The sequence below is a fragment of the Saimiri boliviensis genome, chromosome 1 (genome assembly GCF_048565385.1).
Source record: "Saimiri boliviensis isolate mSaiBol1 chromosome 1, mSaiBol1.pri, whole genome shotgun sequence".
In the NCBI taxonomy this organism is placed as follows: Eukaryota; Metazoa; Chordata; class Mammalia; order Primates; family Cebidae; genus Saimiri; species Saimiri boliviensis.
The window spans coordinates 43,570,035-43,595,755 of NC_133449.1; the positions used below are offsets into that span (position 1 = coordinate 43,570,035).

Consider the following 25,721-nt stretch of genomic DNA (forward strand, 5'->3'; position numbering starts at 1 on the left):
CTAATCCAGAGAGTATACTTAATTTAAACAACAACAAAAAATGACAAATATTGATTTTTTAAATTGGAATAAAGTGCTGCAACCTTATACATTAAGTCTTAGTGAAGTGGCAACTTATGTAAAGGGCTTCCTTATTGAAATGCTCTCAAATCTGAATCACTACAGAAAAGAAGGGCTTTGGGGGGAGAAACAAAGTTTAAAAATGAAAAACCAAACAAAAACCAAACTCAACTCCTTAAAACAAACTATCTTACAAATCATAAGCAGATGTTCAATATGGCAAGAAACAAATTCAAGAGAAACCATCATCTTCACAAAAATATTCTGTTAAGAGAACCAGCACTTGAAAGAGCTAAATGTTTTTTTCTGTTCACTATAAATGAGGAATCTTCAAGGAGACTGGTGTTGCAATTACAACTAATCCTCCCCAAAAAAATTAACTGTGTTGAAGGCTTTGTAATTTCCCTAGGTACAATTTAGCTGTCACTTACTTTAAAATTTACTCAAACATGCGTTCCGAACAGCACTAACTTCACATGTCAAGTGCTTTCCAGCCAATTGAGTCTAAACTGGAAGTCGGTGTTAAACAACTGAATGATTAGACAAGATAGCTCATTTCCCTGCTCTTTTGTTCAGAATAAAATGCCACATTTACATTATCAGGCTCAACAGGATTTTCTGACAGAGGGAGAAAAAACCCTACTGCACACTGTCCGTACTAAGCACATGAAGCCTGTCATTTACCAATCATCCTTCAAAACGCAATAGCCATGAATGTAACTTAATTACGACCCAATGATCCTTGACGAAAAATCATCTTATCACTGTCCTGTCCCCCTAGGGCAAATGAACCACTTTTTGTCCTTTGGCACTGATGATGCTAAATTCTTAATTGCAATAATGGAGTAAAAGAGCCAAACCTCCTTAATTTCCTTTCAGCACGTAAAGAGTTTTACTCTAGAAGGCAAGCATTCCCATAAATAATAAAAGTATCCAGTACAAATGAAGATGCTAAAATTGAAGGGGAGTGTGTATGACAGATCATCAACATTTAAAAAAGCCTATTTCCCATTTATGTAACATTTTAAAGTATTACAGTGAGTTCCAAAAACATTGTTACAAGTTCATCTTAGAGAAATTGGGACCTTTATGAAGAACTCAATATTAATTTAGCAAGAGTTCTGGGAGGATAGTATATATGAAGTTCATGATATACTTAAATGAAATGCAAATGTACATATACAGATTATAACACAAATCAGCCCCAAAAGAGTCCTTAATGGAAAGCAGAAATTAAAGCTGCTTTGATCACTTGCACTAATATAATCCAGTTAAACAGCTTCAGTTATTTTTGAATGCATGCAATGGAACCAAAATGGATCAAGTGAATCTGAAACTGCATCATACAAATTTTTATGCTTTAAAATCTGATGGCCCAGACTTCATTAATTTCATTTCCTTGACCATAACATGAAGACTAATCAAAAACTCTTTTAACCTACTTTAAATCACTTCTTTCTTCCTTAATGTGACAGATTGCTGTCATCTCCATGAATCAGGCATGATTTCAATAAAAGAAATACATTTTAAAATGAAATAGTTACAAAAGAAAATGTTTAAAATAATATTCATTTGGACTACATGTAAATATGTGGTTTAGAGACTGTAATATAATGTAATGTAAATAAAACACAAAAATTTTGTTCAACTGCAAATTTTTTTCTGTTCAATGCAAGTAATTTCATTTTGATAATACAAAAGCAGGTTAGTTTACCAATTTGTTTACAATTTTCTAAATCTGTTACTAAAGCTTTTTTACATTGTCTGTAAAAAATGTAAGTGAATTAAGTGTTAATGCAGTGGCAATTTATGTAAAGGACTTCCTTACTGAAATGCTCTCAAATCTGAATCACTACAGAAAAGAGGGGCTTCAGGGAGCAACACACACTGACGCAGTATTCATTTCTGAAGTGTTTTGTCCAATGCTGGAAAAATCGGTTCAGAATTAAGATCCACTGAATCTTAAAGATTATCTTTCTAAGGAACTCAGTCTCATGGATTTGCTTCAGATTTACAACATGAAAGTGATATTCTCTTTAGAGTCTTTTGCAGTAACATGCCAAAAAGATGCTTGCCTTTGAATGATAGGGTAAAGATTTATGACGATGTTCTAAAATGTTTTTTATAATTCTATCACAAGTTTGAATAAATAAGGCTCATCTACCGGATGAGCTCATACCTGCTGAGGTCAATTACATGATATTACTGAAGATTAAACACATTCAATCAAATCAAATAACACGTGGACTTTTTGGCAGGCTAGTGTGGTTAATCCTAGCACTTGTCATGATTCTGAATTAATTAGCTATCTTAAATCAGCTGGAGAAAACACGATTGAGAAAAAGTTTCAAAGTCAAGGTTTTACTCCAGCATTTCCCCTGACTATGAATGTTTCTGCTGTTTTCTGCAATTTTATAAATATAACATTCCTTTATCGTTTTTTATTATTCTCATGACTCTGAAAGAGTCAATAACTCTTTTAATTACAATGCATGAAACTGAAAGACCTCATCATGGAGACTGTATTAGCAAAGTAGTTAAGGAGGAAAAAAAAAAACCCTAGGCACATAAAAATAAAATAATTAAAATAAAATAAAAATAGAAGGTATGTATATCTGAAAGTAGTAAAACACCAAAAACAAAAAGATACTAATTTAGATTTCTTTAGCTCAGTTAACAGGGAGAGCCGAATTTGACTGAGACACAGAAATATCTGACTGCAAGATATAATCAGAAGCACAGAGGATGCCCTAGGTTAACATCTGAATTCCAGGCTGTTTCCATTTTCCCATGGGTAAGCTCTCCTTGGTTCATGAGCCCCATCTGCAGACCTCTCTTGGAAAGCTTTCAACGTCTCCTCTGTCTTCAAAGTATTTCTATTTGTAAGATACTTTTCTACCATGGCCTCATTTTCATTGTTAATTATTTTATTTTTGCCCAGTAGTGTAGGAGGGCCTAATTCTTCTGGGCACTGGGCCCATTTCTTTCAAATCTTTCTGTTGAGTTGCACATGCAATTTGCAGAAACCGGTCTTTTAAGCAATCGAAAAAATTCTAATAGGAATCATATTAATTATAGGATTTCTATATAAAGTTGGCTGTGAATATGATAACTCAATAACACAGTAATTGTTTGAATCACTATTTCTTTAAAAGGATGTAATGCTGAGACTGTGGAGGTTAAGATTTGGCCAGTCATCTAACTTGATAATTGTTTTTGATTGGATGGCAAAGGAATCATTTCATGTGTGCATGCATGTATACACACATTTCTTAACAGATAGTTAAAAGAGATGTTTTTGATTATACATTTTAAATTCAACACTAAATCATTTATAATATCCAATTAATTATACTCTCTAGTAAATAAAGAAAAACTACCAGAAATTTGGGAAAAACATAAGAATCATTAAAATACATATTTTATTTTTCTCCTGGCATCGATAGGACACCCATACTATATCCACAGTCAGATATTTATGTGTTTCAATCAAATTTGGCTCTCCTTGTTAACTGGACTAAAGAAATCCAAATTAGTATCTATGTTTTTGGTGTTATACTACTTTAAGATATATATAGATCTATATATCTATATATCTATATATATCTTCTATTTTATTTTTAAATTTTATTTTATTTTAATTATTAGCTTCTATTTTTGTCTAGGGTTTTTTAAAATCTACTTTGCCAATGCAGTCTCTGTGTAATGCAGATTACAAACTATGTTAAGCTATGAAAGAGCTGACAAAGAAGATCTAGGAAATTTAAAAAGCAAAGCAGAAAACAAAAATATGAAAGAAAAAGATGACAAACTGTGTTTAATCATCTTACTAAAAATGTTTTGATTATAAAATAGACTGATTTTATGATTTACATTGCAAATAATGCCTTAAATTGAACACCAACAAGAGCATTTCCAATGGAAAAATTACCAAACTCAGTAAATCTTGCCCTAGCAGCAAAATTCATCTTCCAACAAGACAGATATCTCTCCTACATCATTTATCAAAGATAGATTAACTGTATTGGTATATGTATTTTTAAAATACCTTGTGACGAAAAGGAGCACTGAAAATGCTTCTCCACCTATTACCTGAATAACCAGCAGTCAAGACACATAATCAAAAGCCCTAGAAAATCCTTTTTCTTATATTTATTAATAACACTTATCAGGCTCAAAACTGGGAAAAACTATATTCAATTTCATGTAATCACATGCTCCTACAGAAAAGCACCAGGGACCATTCCATTGAGAGGTAAAGCCACAGGACCACAGGGCTGCTCATGATTTTAAAGGTCATCTAGTCCATATAAGTCCTCTGACTCTGTAGCAAATGACCTCCAAGGCTTCCCCAACACGAAAGTATTTACAAATTCTAATACCAAACTATTAGACTCATTCTTTTAATGCCAACGTTTAAAATTCAAAATTGAATGAACTTACTTTTCCAGGTATACAGTGACCAATGGGAAACTTATGTTTGTGGATGGTTTTGCTATCCCTAGAGTCACGATGGCTTCATGCAACTGTTTTACTGTTTCAATTTCACCTCTTAAAGCTGCGCCATTTAGGATGTGGAAAAAGGACAGGACTGTTGAATCTTTGATAAGAACATCCTTCTCTTTCATCTCCTTTAGAATGTTAATAGCATCTACAATGAAGTAACACAAAAGACCCTTAGGTAATTTCATGTAGGGAAAACAAACTGCTATTAAAACAGCATTTCAAGCCCAGCAGGAATGTAAATTCTAGTGTATAATGCCGATTTCAAGTTAATTACTACTTGCATTTCTAAACGAGACTACAATTATAAATCCACAATAGCATGGTTTTATCATTTCCCTGCAACTTTGACTACAAATTATAGATAGGGACTGTGTGCCCACTCTGTACCACATAACCCTGTACGGTCTGCCCTATAGCTGTAAGACCCTCCTAAATGGATGCTTTTATCGTTCAGAGCTAACATCTGCTAAATCACACCATTGTTTCTTCACCAGATGGCTTGTCAGGAGGCCAGATAATAAAGATGTGTTTACACTGTATATACAGCCAGACTAATGGTCTGATACCGATAGGGCCTGTTTGCTATGTCGATACTAATTAGCCAAGCAGAGCCAATGAAAGCTTTCCAAAAGACTGCATGTTAATACATTAGATTCATTAAGCTTCATTAGGAAGGCAGAAACAAACATTTTAGGATATGGAATAAGTGCATTTTTATAATGTTGTTCTTAATTATTACACAGACAAAATGTTTTGACCACTTTACAAAAGGTGATTTTAAAAAACACAGGCTAATCCTTATAAAGAGTTAGAAAGGCATCCCAGGGAAAAAATTCAATGTTCTAATAAACAATTTTCTCCATACATTTTTCCCTATAATAAAATTAAAACAATCTTTTCTAAAAATCAAAGGAAAAGAAGAATGCTAAAAAGGAAGTTTCAAAATGAAGCCAAATCAGAAAGTTAAGAAACAAGCAAATAGTAAGAATGTATTATCAAGTGTAATTAATTTTATTAGGCTTAGCATTATCTCAACAATGAGAAAATTAGAGTATGCAAATCAGCTATGTAATCATCTATGGTTTTTCCATGAACTATTAAATAAAAACTTTAATTAAAGTATATATTTTGTTAATGTTATTAAAAAGTGAGGTAAAGAGTACTGCAAAATTCAGACTCGTATTTTAGGTTATGTTTACTGGTTTTCTGTTCAGCGTTCAGACCTTCTTAAGCAAAAACAAAGCCATTAGTGCAGGCATATAAGCAAATTGTGCCATAAGTCATGATCTTCAAACTCAATCCAAACAGCAATGCTAATAAAAACTAGCTGCAGAAATGCAAAAAGCACTGAGCTGTGCAAATGTAAATGACAAGCTTGCCAATCCATTAGAACTAATGGCCTACACTGTCCATGCAGCTCTGGTTGGATTCACATGCAAATTTGTATGCAAAGTGTTCAAGCACTTTGCAGGACATGATATCCATTAATATCAATTCACATGTTATTCCAGTGGCAAGACACTTGCATCACGTATTTCCTTACTGTGCTGAGGCTTACCTTGGAGCTTGCCATGCTTTGCCAATACTTTTACGAGGGCTACATACTTATTGGTGTCAAGGACAGCAGATGAATCTAAGCGGTCACTAAAAATTAAAGCCACATTTGTATTATTTTAAAAGTCAATTAACTGCAAAAAGAACGGCAATATCCATTTAATCAATTTTCAAAAGCTCATCAGAAGACTTGAACTAACTAACATTGGCCGCTACACTTCATTTAGGATTTCTTTTTGAAGCCATATACAAATTCACATGAAATTATATTCAAAGTGACTGGTGAAGTAAAAGCCTAACACTACATATATATTGCATCACTCCACCTGCATAGGATACTAATGAAGAAACTCATCAGCTTTAAGTGATTCTAACCTTCATCACGAATACTGAAGTGCCCAAAAAGACATTTTTACTTGAAAAATCTAACAAAAGGTAACCAAAGGTACCAGAGAAATGGATAGAATTTTATTTACACTACAATATAGAAAGTGAAATGTTATCAAGCCTCATAAAATAGTTACCATCACCACAGATGTGATATGGAGATACTTAATCAATGAAAAAAACCCTTTGGTTCTAAAGACTGGAATGTCTTATCATACTTAAACAAAGACACCTTGCTGAACATAAGCCACAATTAATTAAAGAGCCTTATAATATAAAATTTCAAAAACACTGACAACAAAAGAATTTTTTAAAATTACATTTTATATAAGAGAGTAATATTCCATCTAGATAATCTATCAAGGTCTGTAGAGCAGAATAAATGTTGAAACTTGTTTTGGTGCCAGGGTACTCACAGTTCTTCTTTCAAGTTCAAGGCTTCCTCTGGATTATCATGTCGACAGCATAAATTTATTAAAGCTGCATAGCCAGCGATAACCATGTCTGATTCATATTTTGCTTTCACTTCAAGGGCTTTTTGCATATTCTAAAATACAGCATAGATGTGAAAAAGAAAGAAGAAATCAGTGTGAAGGTAAAAATGTCATATTATTAGTTTTAATGTTCAGAATTTAGAAAAAGTTAACAGTACTTTAAAAATAAATGGTTTCATGTAAACAACCTGACTTTGCCCCCTGGTATTTTTATTCACCCTAAAAACTAGGCAAGTCTTACACACGTAGGGGTTAAAAGATGTGTTATCTGTAATATAAAATAGGCCACTATTCATGCCAAATTTGATGTTTTAGGCTTTGTGTATGGTATTTTTTTTTTTTTTTAATAAACAACCTCTACCCACAGTCTAACTTCAGGATGCAGAAATATGTATCATTGAAAAGTTTCTCAGTCTAGTTTAGTATCCAAGTAATGTGAAGAAATATTTTCAAATTTAACAGTGGCAGGTTATAATCTTAAAGTTAGTCATGAGATTTTTTCCTAAAACCGTAAGCTTATGACTGAATTATATTGAACTAGAAACTGAAAAATAGTCTAGTGATATTTCACAAAATGCAAACCTACACTAAAATGAAAACAAAGTACAGCTGGATGCCTGCTGAAAAAAGGCAAGAGACCCTTTATCTCAGAAAGAGCCTTTTTTCAGCAGGAAAATGGAATTTCAATCCCTGCATTAACAACCTAGTAATATTTGACTTGCAAATGACTACTGCATGTATCAATTGCTTGACAATCTAGATATAAGAGACCGGAGCCATGGCTTGAAAGGACATTTGGCATGTATGATAAACCTATCACGGCTGTTACTATCATTCACTTTGCAGATTATCGTAAACAAACTACTGCAACCCGAAAACATGCCATTCAAGGTGTAGCTGAAATTAGTTAACCTTTCATTTAATTGCATTCTTTACAAGCCCACGTATAATGATCAATCATAAAAATCATAAATATTATATTTGGTTTTTCTTATTGTTATCTATCAAGAATTTTTTTACCTTAATAACATTTAAATATTTAAACCAATGTTACCTCTTCTAAACAAAGCGCTAATATGAGTTGCTTTAGGACATCTCTTATAGGTTGGTTTTCAGCTTTCAGTATTTCAATCGTAGACTCCAATTTAGATGATGAAAGTTGCATAGTCTACAGAAAAGAAAAAAGGAAAGAAAAATTTACTGAAAAAGGAACTGTACCCCTTTTGTCACTCTTCCCTTTAAATTGACTTTTCTTTCTACTTTCCTAAAAGTCATAAATGCTATCAGGGATATTAATTGGTAATTAATTAATACCATGGTTGGACTCCAGGGGTTTATGAAACACCTGAGATTATATGTAAATTTCTTAGATGTGTTGATTTTTCTGAGATGGGAAACAGGTTTTACCAACTTTTTTTTGTTTTTGCCAGAGTGTTGCTCTGTTACCCACAACTTCTTAGAGGTATACAAGATGATAAAAATGTGAGGAAACACTGGTTTCACAAGTACACAAGCCAGAATACTCATTAAATATGGTTACTATAGCATGTAGAATCTATTCAAAAACCTACTTACTTTTCGAGAGCTTAAATTCTCATTGTCAATCAACATATGAGCATCCTAAAATTGAAATTTAAATTAGCACAGAATTAGAAAACACAAGTGAAAATACATCAGCAAACATCAAAAGCAAATTCTCACTTCATATTACCATTTTTCATCTTTCCAAAATTTTAGACATTATTTTCATACTTCATTAATCATTGTAATTAATGTTTTACATGTATTCATGATTACATAAATAAAATTTATGAACAATAAATGAAAAGCTTTGCTTTAATGGCTGTCATTAAAATAAAATTTTTTTTTCTGGGCCAGAAGCATCATATTTAAAAAATGTATAAAATTTTAACATGCTGTTATATATAAGTCAAACATTTGATTGCTATTTTACACACACCTTAATCAATTCAGGAACATGGTAGCTATCCAGAAGATTACGAATGCCTTTGTAGATATTTTCAGGAATTTTAAAATTCTGTGAGAAGGGAATGGAGGGAGAAAAAAAAAAACCCTGAGTTTTAGACAACTGAACTGAAATTTGTCTAACAGAAATTATCTAAGACATAATTTAAGTCTCCAACTCTTGCATGTCATTGAGAAGTGGTCTGGTTGTACTTAAAAGCAGCAATTTCAAATCTAATAGATACATGTCAGGCAGGACAGGCATTATATAGCAAAAAATGAAATGGTACCATCTCCTTCAGCTGATGGAAGTATTGTCTCAAACGCTCCTCCTTGGCCTGTACCTCTGAGTCACTCATGCTGTCAATCAAGTTATAAAGAAAATAGCCAACAGCTTCTGTGGAAAAAAACAAGAGAAAGCATTCCACTAAAATTACTGAGACTGTCATGTTATCAAGATTAATTTATAAGAAATCATTTTGGTGTGAGATGTCACCCTGATGAGAGGCTCTGAAATGGCAACAATGATCACTGAGGCATAGAGATTATGTGGTTTGGGAGCACATATCTAACTGGTGAGTGAAAGGAATATTAATTATTTTCAGACCGAGTGACAGCTTTTCAGTACTAAATCTTACTTCAATCTATTTTTTTCCCACCACTCTGTGACAGAAGTGGTCCTGCCCAAGGCCTTACCCCGTTTCTGTCCAAATAACAAGTAATAAGAATAAATAAATGTCTTGTACACATTTCTATACAATTTTTTTTGTGGACAATATTTAGGGAAGGACATAAAATTAGAAAAGACTGTTAAATGTTGAGTATAGAAAGTTAAATAATTTTAATAAGCAGATACAGTAATCTTGTGGAGAGCTGCCTATTAGCCAATGAAAAACCAAGATTAATAAAGATGTTTTGTAACAACAGTAATTTTCCTTTGCATTCAAGCATAAAATATATAGGGCCATGTTACAATAATACGTAGGACAGAAATGTAAACTTTCAAGAAGGATGCCATCTTACAGAAAACTACATATTCTAAGCTTCATTATATGAAAAATGAAAATAATTAAATGTCAAAACAATGTATTTGGGGTAATAAATTATATTTGAAGTGGAAATCCACAAAAACCTTCCCTACATTTTATGTCTAAAATTAACTACACCTGCAAAACATTAAAAGCACATAAATACTAAGAATCACTGATTTTTAAGCCTGTTTCCATAGGTTGCAGAAGAAATATTTCCCCAATATCCAAAAAGAAAAAGCTTCCCAACCCTGTATTTAAAAAAAAATTGTAACAAAACCAAACACTTCAGATCTCAAAATGTTGTAATCAATATAAAGATTAATAAACAAATGTTTTCAAATTTCACTTTTAAAAATAAAGTGTTTACTACTGTAATCCTCCTAACCCATTATTACACAGAAGAATGGATTTGTGGATAAGTTACAATCATCGAAATTGAAACACTACCCGTTGGTCCTGGAGGCTTCTGGCAATAACGTTGATCCTTGTACAACAATTCTGTTATCTGGTAAGACAGAAAATTCGTGCATTGCAGCAAGAGAAGCAAACGAGAACAAATACAATCTGAAATTGAATTCTTGAAATAATAAAACCTCTTCCCAGTAAGGTATTATTCTATATCACAGTAATTCAAAACCACCCCCACCCGAGAAGGCAATTGTTTTGTTTTTAAATAATAGGTTTGTCTTTTAAAAACAAAAGCAAATCCATGTTGAAGGAAAACTGCAATGTTTTGTGAAACGTCACAAAGACTCAAAACTGATTTATAAATTGATATATAAACATCACTCTAAATGAATTGTTATAAATAGAAAATAGCTGATAGGAATTATTGACCAATATTATTCTTTATCATATTGATTTTGGTTTTGTTGACATTGCACTGGTTTCCTCATTTTATGTTAAGTTTTACTGAAATGTAAAGTAAAATATCCTGAACTGCTAAATAATTTATATCTTTTAGATATTTAATAGCAATTTCCATTCATCTTAATGAGACTAAAACAAAAGGGGTCTAAAGATCTAAAGTTTATTCACATGAGTTATTTTTCTCGCCCAAATTTTATTTTAAGTTCAGGGGTACATGTGCAGGATGTGCAGGTTTGTTACACAGGTAAACGTGAGCCATGAAGGTTTGCCGCACAGATCATCCCATCACCTAGGTATTAAGCCCAGCATCCATTAGCTATTCTCTTTGATCCTCCCTCTTCTACCGCTGGATGCTTATCAATTGAATTCACAAACACTGAAAGATATATACAACACTTATTTTTCAACATTAAATCTACCAGCAAAATTTTAACAGAAAACCAAATATAGATTTCATGATAAAAATTATTACATAACCTATGGTATTGGTGTGTAACTTTAAAAACAGTATTGACTATATATCCTCAGGCTGAAGACAATAAGAATGGAAACATATGGTAGTTGTCCAAAGTAATATGAGTTAGGAATCCTGAACCACTTTATGTATATTCTACATATCAGCTTATTTGCTCTTAAAACAAAAACAATGCCTGGTATTAAGCATTAAAAACTCAAACTGCAGGAACTTTCACTATTATTTGCTTGATAATATGGAGAATTAGGCAAAATTGATCATATGTCACTATGAAAATTATGCTGCAATTAACAGTAATTCAAAGTATAGTTAAGGTAGAAGTGAGAATTTCTCAACAGCAAAGCAAAACAAAATAATCCTCACCTACAAACTGTTTTTTAATCAATATACATGTAGAAGACAATAGATTGTACCAGAAGTTGTAGCCACATATTAGATGTAAGACAGCCATATTTAATATCAAATTTTGAAGAAAGATACATTCAATAAATAAAATAAAATCTAATACAAAAATTATTTCCAGATATAAAATATCCCAATTATATATTAGAATTGACTATACATTTTGAATAGCAGTTCAAGTAATACTAGAAATAAAATCAAATTAAATTTACATTTAAAAAATATTTAAGTTGGAAACCACAGGGAATAATGTGCATTTTGATTTTAAGCTGGAAATCTTATAATTCACTATAATTATACTTCCTACATAAAATCAGTTAACTTCTTTAAAAGGTAATAGTTTAAAGTTGGTCTGCATATAATTCATATACAGAAACAGAAAAAATATACAAATATACATTAAGAAAATTAATATTAAAGCTGTAGGTCCAATGTCATAATTATAATGTTAACAGTTTCATTTTGGAGAAGTTGAAAACCTTATTAAGAATTTACGACTAAGTCAAGAATTACTTCAGTAATAAATTTCATGCTGTTTTAAACTACTAATTTCAAGATTCTAAGTTCATTTACTTGTTCATTTATATCATAAACATGTAAAGCTATTAAAAAGCATTTATTCTTAATGGGTTTTTATATATCACCTTATGATTTGCAGTATTAGGGGGACTTACCTTGCTCCAAAGATCTATATTCATAGACCTGCAGAGGGCAGCAAAGGATCAAAAATAAACCCAGGTTAAAAAACATGAAGTTATAAAGCATTCGCAACTATTTCATGTAATATGTACAGATGAAAGTATTAAAATTAATAAGTAAATAAATGTTTGCTGTATTAGGATGAATTTTTAGGACAAGGTAATTTAGAAAGGCTGACACTCACTCATTTCAACTATCCAAAACAGGCTGGGTACAGTGGCTCACACCTGTAATCCCAACACTTTGGGAGGCCAAGGCAGGCAGATCATCTGAGGTCAGGAGTTTGAGACCAGCCTGGCCAACATGGGGAAACCACATCTCTACTAAAAATACAAAAATTAGCCAGGCGTGTTGTTGGGTGCTTGTAATCCCAGTTACTCAGGAGGCTGAGGCAGGAGAATTGCTTGAACCCAGGAGGCAGAGGTTGCAGTGAGCCCAGATTGTGCCACTGATTTGGGCAAGAATCTTTGAAGAACCACCCCTAAATCTTGGGGTCCAAGTTTGATGCTGCAAGACATTTACATAGTCTCAAAGTAACTGTCCACAGATTGTCTGTTACTTGTAATGGGAAAAATAGTAACTACATAATGGAGAAATCACACCACCTCAACCAGGTGATCAAAATTAACATGTCAGATCAAAGTATTTAAATATAATTCCCTGAGAAGGCAGAGTATCACTCATGTGGTCCTCCAGGTGGGGGTAACCTGAAGCTGTAACAGTGAAGAGTAAGATGAAGTAAAATAAGATAAAAATTAGGTATCTTTTTTGGTTAGGCTACAAAGACCTTTAATTCCAGGGAATCTTAACCTTCCAGTAGCCTACCACACCTGAAAAATAGGGCAAGGAAAGTAGGGGAAAAAAAAGTGAGAGGCTAATGTGCCAAAGTGCATAACATTAAGTGGTAAAACTTGCAATGGTTCCTTTGCCGTATCCTGAACCCATTTGGGCTTTTGATGCATTCTGCTTCTCAACTATTAATTTTGTTCAAGCATGGTATTATGGTGGCTATGTTGTTTTATTTAAAATAAACTCTGAGATATGTACTGTTATGGGTAGATGACCAAGATCCATAGTTACTTTTAATGGTCCAGGAAAGAAAGAAGGAAGGGGAATGGTAAAACAGGACTGCCAAAATCTTGGCTGTTAAAGCTGGGGGATGGGTGTACATGGGAGTTCTACTTCCATGAAGGTTTGAAGACTCCATAATAAAAAAAAACACACACTATATGTCTAATGTCCAGTCTAAATTTTGTACTTCTGTTTTAACTCTCAACATTAGTAAGCTGGGCTTCCATTTAAAAAAAAAAAAAAGGAAAAAGAAAAGTTACTTTAACCATAACTTTTATCAAAGTATCAACTTACTGTCAAAAAAAAAAAATAGTTTAGATATTAAACTGTCCTCAAACCTGGTATGAAGTACCTAAGGAAGGCATGGAGATAAACTTTCAAAATTGCACATATACCTAAAAAACTGAAAATGACTAAAAGCACTACCTTGAATGTGAAGCTTCATGGTGAATGGCATAGGTTTGAAATAAAAACAAAAACATACAGAATCTTTCGAAACCAAGTGGTTGTAAGGAATGGTTACCACTTCCTAATCCAATGCAATCCGACTTCTGGCCCCAAACTCCACTGAAACTACTCATGCTAAAATTACCAATGATTTTAATTCAAGATTCAACTAACATTTTTTGATCCTCTTTGACTAAGTTTTGGAATTTGTGGTGTTGTTAGCCATTATCTGCTAGGTACTACTCAATCTCTTTCAGAAACTGTCCTTCCCTACCGCCCCTTAAAAGTGACCCAGATTTTGTACTAGGTTCTAAGTGCATTATATTTTTTTATTTTAAAGACAAGCCTGCATGTAGGTATTTAAGTTCTTTGTTTCCCAGCAGAGAAAACAAATTTCGTGAGGCAATGTAAAGCATCTTCTCCTTGAAGTTCCACAGTCCACTCAAAGGATCCACAAATTGCGAATGATCTCCCAATGTTTCCTGTCCCCCTCTGCCTTTACCTGTACCCTCCCCCTTGAATATGTCAATCTTAACTTCATCATGTAAACCTTTCAATGGCTCAAAGCCATGACGCAAAGGTCCTAATATCTCAATTTATAATGGGACTACTCATAAAGACCCCTGGGCTACCATTTTGGCTTTATTTCTTGTCATTATTTCATAGTTTCTTAATAATTTCTTAAGCTTGTATTTCTCCAGTTCCACTGTTCTCTCAGCCTCAATGCCTCTGCCTGAAAAACCCTCCCCTTCCCCTCTACAAATTCTAATTCATCCTTCAATACTCATCCCAGCATCTTCTCTGTAACTCCTGCCCTGATTGATCCCTTCCCGGACCTTGGCAGAAGACAAGTACCTTCTATAAACATTCACAGTTAGGAACACTAGTTTACGGTTGCTTTCTTACTTTCCTACGGTGAACACGCTGGGGTAGGAAGTTTCCTATTCGTATCTGAACAGTCCATTATGTAGCATTCATAGCCCTTGGCACACACTAATAAGAATTAATATTTTCTGAGTACTCACAAATGCATTAAGCAGTCTTCTAAGCACTTTAACTTATTTAATGGTCATAACAACTTCTCTTAAGCACAATTATCAGAGCCATTACAAAGATGAAGAAACTGAGGAGCAAAGTCGTTTTAAAACTTATGCAGGCATTTTCTGAGTTAGCTGTGATGTAAGACTGACAATTTGCATCTAAATTTATTCCTTTCCAATACCCTACTACAAGACAAAAATTTTTTTCAATGACACATAAAATAACTGGGAAGTACAGATAACTAAAAATAAATATTACAGGTTAAAAGCAGACAGAGAAGTAGTAACCAATTTAGTAGTAAAAAGAATGTCAAATCCCAAGACATCAGTGAAGTAATCTGGAACCAAACTTATACAGTAGAATCTCCATTACCAAGGTAGAAGAAAGGAGACTACCCTGAGAAGGTCCCTTATAACCTCTCCCTCCGCTCCACAGTTAGGAGGCTATTCTGTTGCTGCTCTCTCCAGCAGCAGCAACAAACATCTGTATGATTCTTCTCTGGAGGGTAAAACAGTCAATCTCTGGATAACTGAGAATTAAGTAACTATATAGCCTATGTGATAAACACAGGAGTCCCTAGTACTCTCCCCCATGCAGTATCCTAAGGACTTTTCATTGGGGAATGCCCCATCCTATGAGGAAAGACACAAAAATACAATGACAACCTCAACAGCCACTCAGCTATGCCTAGAACAAGGCTCCAAGTCAACACACTCCACTAACTCGGAGCTTCAGATGGCTTTTTGCATTTCCTACTTTTAAGGATTCCAAGACATCTGGGGTTGGGGGGGGAGGAAAACAATATACACACACAAACCTGGAGACAGTAGACAATAAGCATGAAGAAGGAAGCCTTGCAAAAAGACTACTAATTTCCTATGAGAGGCCAGGTGCGGTGGCTCACGCCTGTAATCCCTGCACTTTGGAAGGCCAAGGCTGCCGGATTGCTTGAGCTCACAAGTTCAAGACCTGGGCAACATGGAGAAACTCCATCTCTACAAAAGATACCACAATTTGCCAGGCATGGTGACACGCACCTGTGGTCCCAGCTACTTGGGAGGCTGAGGCAGGAGAATGGCTTGAACTTGGGAGGCGGATGTTACAGTGAGCCAAGATCATGCTACAACACTTCAGGTTGGGCAACAGAGCCTGACCTTGTCTCAAAAAAAAAAAAAGAAAAGAAAATGAAAAATTCCTATGAGAGATAAAGACATGATATCTGGCCGGGCGCGGTGGCTCAAGCCTGTAATCCCAGCACTTTGGGAGGCCGAGGCGGGTGGATCACGAGGTCAAGAGATCGAGACCATCCTGGTCAACATGGTGAAACCCCGTCTCTGCTAAAAATACTGAAAATTAGCTGGGCATGGTGGCGTGTGCCTGTAATCCCAGCTACTCGGGAGGCTGAGGCAGGAGAATTGCCTGAACCCAGGAGGCGGAGGTTGCGGTGAGCCGAGATCGCGCCATTGCACTCCAGCCTGGGCAACAAGAGCGAAACTCCGTCTCAAAAAAAAAAAAAAAAAAAAAAGACATGATATCTATGAGACAGTAAGATGTTATTTTATAAAAGAAACACTTAGAGAATGCAAAACCAATTTTGGAAATAAAAAAATGTGACAGCAGAAACAGTAACTTCAATGGAAGAGGTAGAAGATCAAGAAATATCACAAAAAGTAGAACCTAAGAACCAAGAAAAGGGAAGTAGAAGAAAAAAAACAAAGCACCAATCTAAGAGTTTCAGAAAGAGAGAAAATCATATCTAAAACTAAAATTTTCCAGAGCTGAGGGATATGAATGGCCAGATTAAAAGAAGCCACTGAGCATCCAGCACTATTGACAAAATAAAAACAGAATAAAATAAAATAAACTCATACATAAGGTTGCTCTATACTGAAATGTCAGAACACTAGTGGTCAGGAGAGTCTTCTCAAGTTTCAGAAGATTCTAGAAACTTCCAAAAATCATTCTAGAAATTTCCAGAATACTGATGATAAAATGAAGATACTACAAATTTCCAGAAATTAATAAGTCACATAATTGTCAAATGTCAAAACAATAGTGATAAAGGGAAGATTCTACAAACTTTCAGAGGATGTTCTATAAAAATAAGTCACATATAAAGGGTCAGGAATCAGAATGGCTAAAATCTTTCAACAGTAACACCGTAAAGAAAGAAAACATGGAACAATGCCTTCAAAATTCTAATTACAAATTATTTCTAACCCAGAATTCTACAGGTAGGCAAACTACCAATTATATCTGAGGCTAAAATAGAGATATTCAAGGTCTCAAAAAATTTACCTTCCATATGCTTTTCTCAGGAAGCTACTGAAGGTTGTCCTCTACAAAAAGAATAAACTAAGAAAAAGGAAAAGTATTAGATACAGAAAGCAAAAAGATTCAACTTGGAAGAAAAGAACAAAAGAGAATCTCCTGGAAGAAAATGTAGTGAGAACCCATGTGAAGGAAAGCAACTAACCAGTCCTTGGTGGTGGGCCATCACCACCAAGGTGCCTGTCACTCTCTCTTTTTTTTTAACCCAAGGTAAAAATGTACCTACATTATCTGTATTGTTTTGACCATGTAATGATAAAATACTTCCTCTGCCTTTCACACCCTGCTGCTTGGACAGACTGAGGACATTCATTTCACCCACAGAAGTGTTCTACTCTGACATAATCCTGAGAGTTTGAGGAAGTGAATTTAGAACACATTAAAGTATCTGTAGATACTTCTGCCAGATGTCTAGTATTTAGCCATAGACTTCCCAAATACATAAATTCATCCTCTTTCTCAGGAATCACCTACACGTGACCTTCTCCAGTGATTTCCCTAGAAGGAGCTTTTGTAAACTTTTAGGAAAACTGAAGCCAGACCCTAACCCAGAGACTATTCAGACCGTATTTCCTGGCAGTGTGGCTTCTTCCTTATTGCCAGATTTCTGTTTGCTAATAGGTCTTTCAAAACTAAATTATATATTGTTTGGTGATTATACAAAAGTGGCATATTGGGAGGTCAAGGAGGGCAGATCACGAAGTCAAGAGATCGAGATCATCCTGGACAATATGGTGAAACCCTGTCTCTACTAAAAATACAAAAATTAGCTCGGCATGGTGGCATCCTCCACCTGTAGTCCCAGCTACTCAGGATGCTGAGGCAGAACTGCGTGAAACCAGGTGGAGGATGCAGTGAGCCGAGATCGTGCCACTGCACTGCAGCCTGTGCGACAGAGCGAGGGCATTGTGAGATTGAGAAGGAGCATACAGGAGGCTTTTAGGATCCCACTGACATGCTATGTCCTGGTCTTAGCGGTGGGTACCACATATTTTATCTTTTTTATATAGTACATTTAAGTTTTAGTTATGCCTCTGGATATATAACACAGTTCACAATAAAAAAGAAAAAACTGTATTTCCAAATTCTCCAAAGGAACACAAGAGTGGAGTCATTTTGAACCCAGGCAGTTTGGATATGACCTTGGCATTTGTTATTTGATAAATTAACAAATTTTAGGTAGAACTCATTTAAGTCAGGGTTCTACATTTTATTTATGTTTTACACACCATGTGATCATGGCAAGTTAATTAACATTTCAATATCTCTGTTTTCTAATATTAACAATGGAAAGACAAATTCTTGTCTTCTCCTCTTCCCACACCCAAATGAAGTTTGTGGGGAAGCAGCATTTAAGAAAAGACATTGTTTTCTTTTACACCTAATTCCATTTACACTTTTCTTCCTGTTTGAAGAACAGGTTTGGAGAAAAGGTTAATCCCCTATCTTTTGAGGTCCAATTTCAGCTTTCAAGTGAGATTTTTCTAGCAGGATAACAGAATTTTAAAGAAAAATGTTGCCAAATCATTAAGAACATTAACATTCTACTGCTATTATAGACAGAGGAGTCTACAAACTTCAGACAACTCTAATAGTACTTTTGTAAATTTCATACAGCACTGTGAACAGCCCCCAAATGGTTCCTAAATGAGAATATTCTTTTCAAAAATTTTTAATGCTCCTTTAAAGACAGACAGGGCAAGCAGTATAGCCACTTATTCTTCTTTCCACTGTACATATTAAAAAACAGAGACACTGAAATGTTCATTAGCTTGTCATGATCACATAGCATACAAAATATAAATAAAAAATTCAGACTTAAATGAGTTCTATCTAAAAGCCTGTGATCTTAACCAGCTTTAACTTTATTAAACACATCCTCTCCTCTAGTTGCCTAATATATGTATGTACATTCCTCCCAACCCTTTCGATCCTTCCCCCAATTTTCTTCTTTTTGTAGAACATTTCTGTTATCTCTGAGAGCTCAAACTAACATATATGCATTCAATTTCCATTTCCTACTAAACTGTGGTTTAAAAAAAAAAAATCCACAAAATATTTTATTTCACATAATGTTGACGGCAGAGCAAAATCAGACATATTCAACTTGCTTTCCTCCAATGTAAAACAGAAATCAAATTAAGAATATAGTGTTAGGCAAGAAGAATAACCACACTGCATGCTGGTGGCAATCTAGAAAGTTCAGCTAACACAAGTGAGGGCAGGAAGGGTTAAAATCAAAGAGCCAGGCTGGTCTTGAACTCCCGGGCTCAAGCTGATTCTCCAGTCTCAGCAGCCCAAAGTGTTGGGATTATACAGGTGTGAGCTGCCACCCGACCTCAAAATGTGCATTCTAATAATGAAAACGTATATCCAAATTTCCTTTAGGTTTAGCGAAAATGACTGTGATATCTAATTATAATGTTCTTTAATTTTTTAGATTTCAGATTAACTCTGAATAATTATTTTTGGCAACGAGTAACTTTTGGTGAATCTCTTATGAGCTAATCCTTGTTGGACTTGCAGGTAGTTAACCCTGGCTCTATGGGCAATGGCACAGTTGACTTATAACTCAATGCCAATAAGTACTTAGTTTCCTCCTAGTCACTCAGCCAACTCTAAAGTTGCTAGTAGGACCCTGAGAAGCACGATAGGTGACTGTTTCAGTAACTATATTGACCAAGGGATTTTTAAATATATATACTACTTAATTTGACATCAAACAAAAAATACATTGGCTACATTAATGCCAAGATAATGGACTGCAATTACATCAATTACATTTTGTATTTTTAGTTTTTGGGGTAGAAGGAAAAGAAAGAAATTACCTGTTGTCACACCAGTTCTCTGAATTATGCAAATATTCTTATGAATAATGCAAAGTTACTACAACCCAAGATTTTTCTTTATCTACAGTAAGAAAAATTAACCAACAATACAGTTTTAGGACCTACATGTTGAAATATGTTCCTGGAAGGAATCTGTTTAAACTTATTTTTACTATGTCCAGAATAAAGAAGGTTTTGCAAATGTGCAAACACTGGAGGCTCCTGGGTAGTGTCCCCTTTGCTAAACATATTTAAAAATTTTATCAAACTTTAAAGCAGAAAGTTAAAAAAATAATCAATCTATGGCTATTTTTAAACCCAGGAATCACTTAAAAGTTTTAAGTGGTAACAAAAAGGGAAATGACCAAAGAGAAGGTAATCCATTTTCCAATATTTTCAAATAAAATATAAATTAAAATATAAATATAAATAATCTGAAATAATGAATTCAGTTATAGCATACACAATCCAATTGCTTAAAAAGAAAACAAAGACACCAAGATTCTCAGAGCTTCCAGCTCGGCTTCTTCCAATACAATAGTATCAAAACTCTTCTCTTAAAGATACTCAATAATGCCCAGGCCGGTGGTTCATGCCTATAATCCCAACACTTTGGGAGGCCAAGGCTGGAGGATCACTTGAGTCAAGGAGTTTGACACCACCCTAGGCAACATAGCCAGACCTCATCTCTATTTAAAAAAACAAAAACAAAAACCTCAATAACTTTTTCAAATACCAAACTGAACACCCTCTTTCTATAGGACTACTCTCCTACATCTTTGTAGCTTACAACACTGACTACAATCTCCTTTGACTCCTTCCAGTAACTATCCAAGATCTTATCCTTACATTTCTCTCTCATTTCTTTACAAGGTTAAAAAAAAAAAAAAATCATGTATTTCACATGTGATAGTGGATAAATATCCCTCAAATGTAATACTTATAAATTGACAAGAAAAATTGTATGACCTAGTAGAAAACTGGCAAAGAATTTAAATAGGTATTTCATAGAAGAAGAAATCCAAATGGCCAATAAGTATGTTCTAACCCTGCTTAATAAGGAAGATGCAAATTGAAAACTATACACTGAGATGTCATTTCCATTCCATCAGCTAGGCCAAAATTAAAAAGCATTGCAACAGCTAATACGTTTAACTTTGCAGGGAAGTGAGTACTCTCATACGTTGCTGATAGAAGTGTGAATTACTAGTCTAAGTATGAACTAATACAACTTTTTCTGGAAAGTGGTATGGCAGTTAACTATTAAAATAAAGAATACATATACCCTTGGCAACAGAAGTCTCTTTTTTACACTCTAGCCACTGAGGGGGGAAAACATATACATAATATATATACATACACATGCATGCATATGCACACAAACACACATTTATACAGACGTAATATTTAATGCACCACTTTGTTTTGGTAGTGGCAAAAATTAGAAGCAATGTGAGTCCATTAATAGGGGAGGGATTAAAAATTTATGGTACAGCCATACCATGGAATCCCCTCCAGATATTAATAAACACTTAGGTTTATATCGTAGTCCAAGAGGTGTCCATGAAGTATTGTTAAGTGAAAAATAAAGATGAAGAGTAGTATGTAAAGTATGACATAGTACTTTTGTTTAAACAAAACAAAACTTCAAAGACCTCTTACAGGTCTCTGCTTCTATATAGAGAAAAGCATCGAAGGATACACTCCAGGCTCTTAATTTTGGCTTCCATGATAAGGGTTTTCATAGGGGGAAGGAAAGTACTTCATGAATTCCATTAAATTACAGTCATCATCTTATAACATGCATCTCTTGTAGGAAAAGATGAGCCGTAACTTTCTTTCTTTTTTTTTTTTTTTTTTTGAGACGGAGTTTCACTCTTGTTACCCAGGCTGGAGTGCAATGGCATGATCTCGGCTCACCGCAACCTCCGCCTCCTGGGTTCAGGCAATTCTCCTGCCTCAGCCTCCTGAGTAGCTGGGATTATTGGCACGCACCACCATGCCCAGCTAATTTTTTTTGTATTTTTTAGTAGAGACGGGGTTTCACCATGTTGACCAGGATGGTCTCGATCTCTTGACCTTGTGATCCACCCGCCTCAGCCTCCCAAAGCGCTGGGATTACAGGCTTGAGCCACCGCGCCCGGCCGAGCTGTAACTTTCAACAAATTCTCAAAGGGATCTATGACTCAAAATAGATTAGGGCGGCAATTGCAGTGGCTCACACCTGTAATCCCAGTACCATGGGAGGCAGAGGCAGGAGGAGCACCTGAGGCCAGGAGTTCAAGACCAGCCTGGGCAACATGGTGAGACTCCATCTCCACAAAAAACTTAAAATTAGCTGGGTGTGGCGGTACACAATTGTAGTCCCAGGTACTTGGTAGGTTCAAGCAAGAAGATTACTTGAGCTCAGGAGATGGAGGCTGCAGTGAGTCATGTTCATACCAGTACACTGCAGCCTGGGTGACAGAGCAAGAGACTCTGTCAAAAAAAAAAAAAAAAAAAAAAAAAAAAGAAGAAGAAAATTATGTATCACTGTTCTACATTGCTTCCTTCAACAGAACAGCCTAGGCAATATAGTGAGATCCCATCTCTACAAAAAAAAATTAAAAATCACTCAGGCATGGTGGCATGCACCTGTAGTCCAAGCTGCTGAGGAGAGCAAGGTGGGAGGATCACTTGAGCCTGGAGGTCAAGGCTGCAGTGGGCCGTGACTGCACCACTGCACTCTAGCCTTGGGGACAGCACAAGACCCTGTCTCAAAAAAAGAAACTCATCCTTGTGTAACCACCAATAACCGATTCAACAAGGATTACCAATGGCTGCTAAAACCAAGGAGGGAAAAGAGATGGAAAAACAGGGTAGACACCATTTCAAAGTATCACCCCATACTCTTCTCAGCCATTACAAAGTGGATGAGGTGCGTCTGCAAGAGAGATGTGGGAACCCCCACCTTAGCCAAGTGATCAGACTTAGCTGATGGCATCAATATTGCACACCTGCCTTTATGTCTGTAGATGTGATGCAATATAAGAAATGCCCATCACCTAAGAAGTATTCTTGCTAAAAATGTTTAATCTGAGTCTCATCATAAGAAGAAAAAAAAATCAGACAAATACAAAATGTGGAGGGGACATTCCAGCCTGAGCTCTTTAAAAAAATAAAACCCAGTGTTATTAAAAGACAAACAAAAAAGGTAAAGAAATTGTTCTGAATTAAGATAACAAAGAGATGCAGCAATCAAATCCAATGCATCAACTTAATTGACTCCTCAGTCAAAAAGTAAAACATCTATAAAGGAAACTTTAAAGTAGGAAAATCTGAACATGGACTACATATAGCAGATGGTGGTATAGTATTGTTAATTTTTTAAGAGTGATATTGATGATATGATTATAGCGATGATCTTATTGTTAAGAGAAATATGCTGAAAGATCCAGTGTCATAATGTCTATAATTTCAAGTGGTTAGGCCAAAAAGATTGTGTGTGTACTTTCTGTGTAGAGCAAGAGGGTATGAGAGAAAGTAAACAGGGCAAAATATTGACAACTGGAAAATCTACACAAAGGGTAGTACAGTGTCCGGGTGCAGTGGCTTACACCTGTGATCCCAGCACACTGGAGGCTGAGGCAGGTGGATCACCTGAGGTCAGGAATCGGAGATCAGCCTGGCCAACATGGTGAAACCCCGTCTCTACTAAAAACACAAAAATTAGCCAGGTGTGGTGGCAGACATCTGTAATCCGAGCTAGTTCATAGGCTGAGACAAGAGAATTGCTTGAACACAGGAGGCGGAGGTTGCAGTGAGCTGAGATGGTGCTACTGCACCCCAGCCTGGGTGACAGAGCAGGAGTCCGTCTTAAAAAAATAAATAAATAAGGCCAGGCACGGTGGCTCAAGACTGTAATCCCAGCACTTTGGGAGGCTGAGGCGGGTGGATCACGAGGTCAAGAGATCGAGACCATCCTGGTCAACATGGTGAAACCCCGTCTCTACTAAAGATACAAAAACATTAGCTGGGCATGGTGGCGCGTGCCTGTAATCCCAGCTACTCAGGAGGCTGAGGCAGGAGAATTGCTTGAACCCAGGAGGCGGAGGTTGCGGTGAGCCGAGATCGCGCCATTGCACTCCAGCCTGGGTAACAAGAGTGAAACTCTGTCTCAAATAAATAAATAAATAAATAAATAAATAAAATAAAAACGGGTACTACAGGAATATTCCCTTTTACTATTCTTTTAGCTTTTCTTTATGATTATCTATTTTCAAAATAACAAAATTTAAAGGGCAAGGCCATTAACATTCTATGAACTCAAAGAAGAGACTGATTCTATACTGAATAAAAATTACCTTGTAATTATATGCTCAAAAAAACATTTAATAAGCTGAACATACATATGCAAATTTGTCTGTAACTCCAACTTACCATTTTCAAACAGAACTTTCTTCCTGGAATCTTTACTAAACCTGTGTGCATTTCTTGGAAAAGATGATACAAGGCTGCCTAAACTTAATTCAATCACTGAAAAGGAAGAATTAGCCAAGGACAGTCGCTCACGACTATAATCTCAGCACTTTGGGAGGCCGAGGCAGACAGATCATGAGGTCAGGAGTTCAAGACCAGTCTGACCAACATGGTGTTACCCAGTTTCTACCAAAAATACAAAAATTAGCTGGGCTTGGTGGCACACGCCTATAATCCCAGCTACTTAGGAGAATCGCTTGAACCTAGGAGGCAGAGGTTGCAGTGAGCCCCTGCACCCCAGCCTAGGTGACAGACTGAGACTCCATCTTACAAGGAAAAAAATAAATAAATAAATAAAAAGGAAGAACTAGGTAGAGGTTATTTCTGGTAAACTGAAAGTATATTTAAAGATAGGAATATCTGTATTTTCCTTCATGCAATAGGTCAAAAGAACAGGATACACTGTCCATATTCAGGCAAGGAACACTTAAGTTGATCATCTTACCTCCTAAAGCCTAGCAGTAGGCTATTTCTTAGAGACTGCAATGAGAGAGGCGATGTATTTGATTTCACTGTAAAAGAAAATGACCATCATTAAATCTCAGACTGAACAAACCAAAAAACCCTGTATTATCAAATTGAAAATGTATTATCTTTTGATTTTCAGTTTGGAAATTGTATCTTAAAAATAAAAATGTTTTCATACAAAATTAGACAACACAGTAATATATACCTGCAATGCAAACTACCCTTTTAATGTATTTTTACTTTATTTTCATGAACATACACAACCAATAAATTTATAAATACTCTTTCATATAAATGGCAATTACTAGTATACCAGCACACTGAGTCAGCGTGATAGACATATTGAGGCCGTATGTTATCAGACACGGTAGCACCATAAGAGAGAGACTATAATCCCCCACAGGACTTTTGTTCTTTAAAGACAGTCTTTGAGAGGCGCTGGGTTCTATTGAACAATTCATACTTCCTCATTTCATTTTCCACTATGATCAGTGACCTACACTCACACAAGAGGAACCACCTAAAGTAATAATAAAATAAGTCATATGTCTGTTATGTAATCGACTTATATTGA

The 25,721-nt window shown here is 35.2% G+C and overlaps 1 protein-coding gene across 1 annotated transcript in view; it reads right to left on the reverse strand.

The window, feature by feature from the left end:
- Nucleotides 1-25,721, reverse strand: part of LRPPRC (leucine rich pentatricopeptide repeat containing) — a 114,495-nt gene that overhangs the window by 47,737 nt on the left and 41,037 nt on the right. Inside the window, exons 14-23 of the mRNA XM_003926760.3 lie at nt 25,125-25,191; nt 12,419-12,446; nt 10,445-10,502; nt 9,257-9,363; nt 8,962-9,039; nt 8,577-8,621; nt 8,056-8,169; nt 6,924-7,054; nt 6,125-6,210; nt 4,504-4,711 (exon numbers count right to left, since the gene is read on the reverse strand). Of these exons, the coding sequence (XP_003926809.3) occupies nt 4,504-4,711; nt 6,125-6,210; nt 6,924-7,054; nt 8,056-8,169; nt 8,577-8,621; nt 8,962-9,039; nt 9,257-9,363; nt 10,445-10,502; nt 12,419-12,446; nt 25,125-25,191 (922 nt within the window). The remainder of the gene's footprint in view (nt 1-4,503; nt 4,712-6,124; nt 6,211-6,923; nt 7,055-8,055; nt 8,170-8,576; nt 8,622-8,961; nt 9,040-9,256; nt 9,364-10,444; nt 10,503-12,418; nt 12,447-25,124; nt 25,192-25,721) is intronic.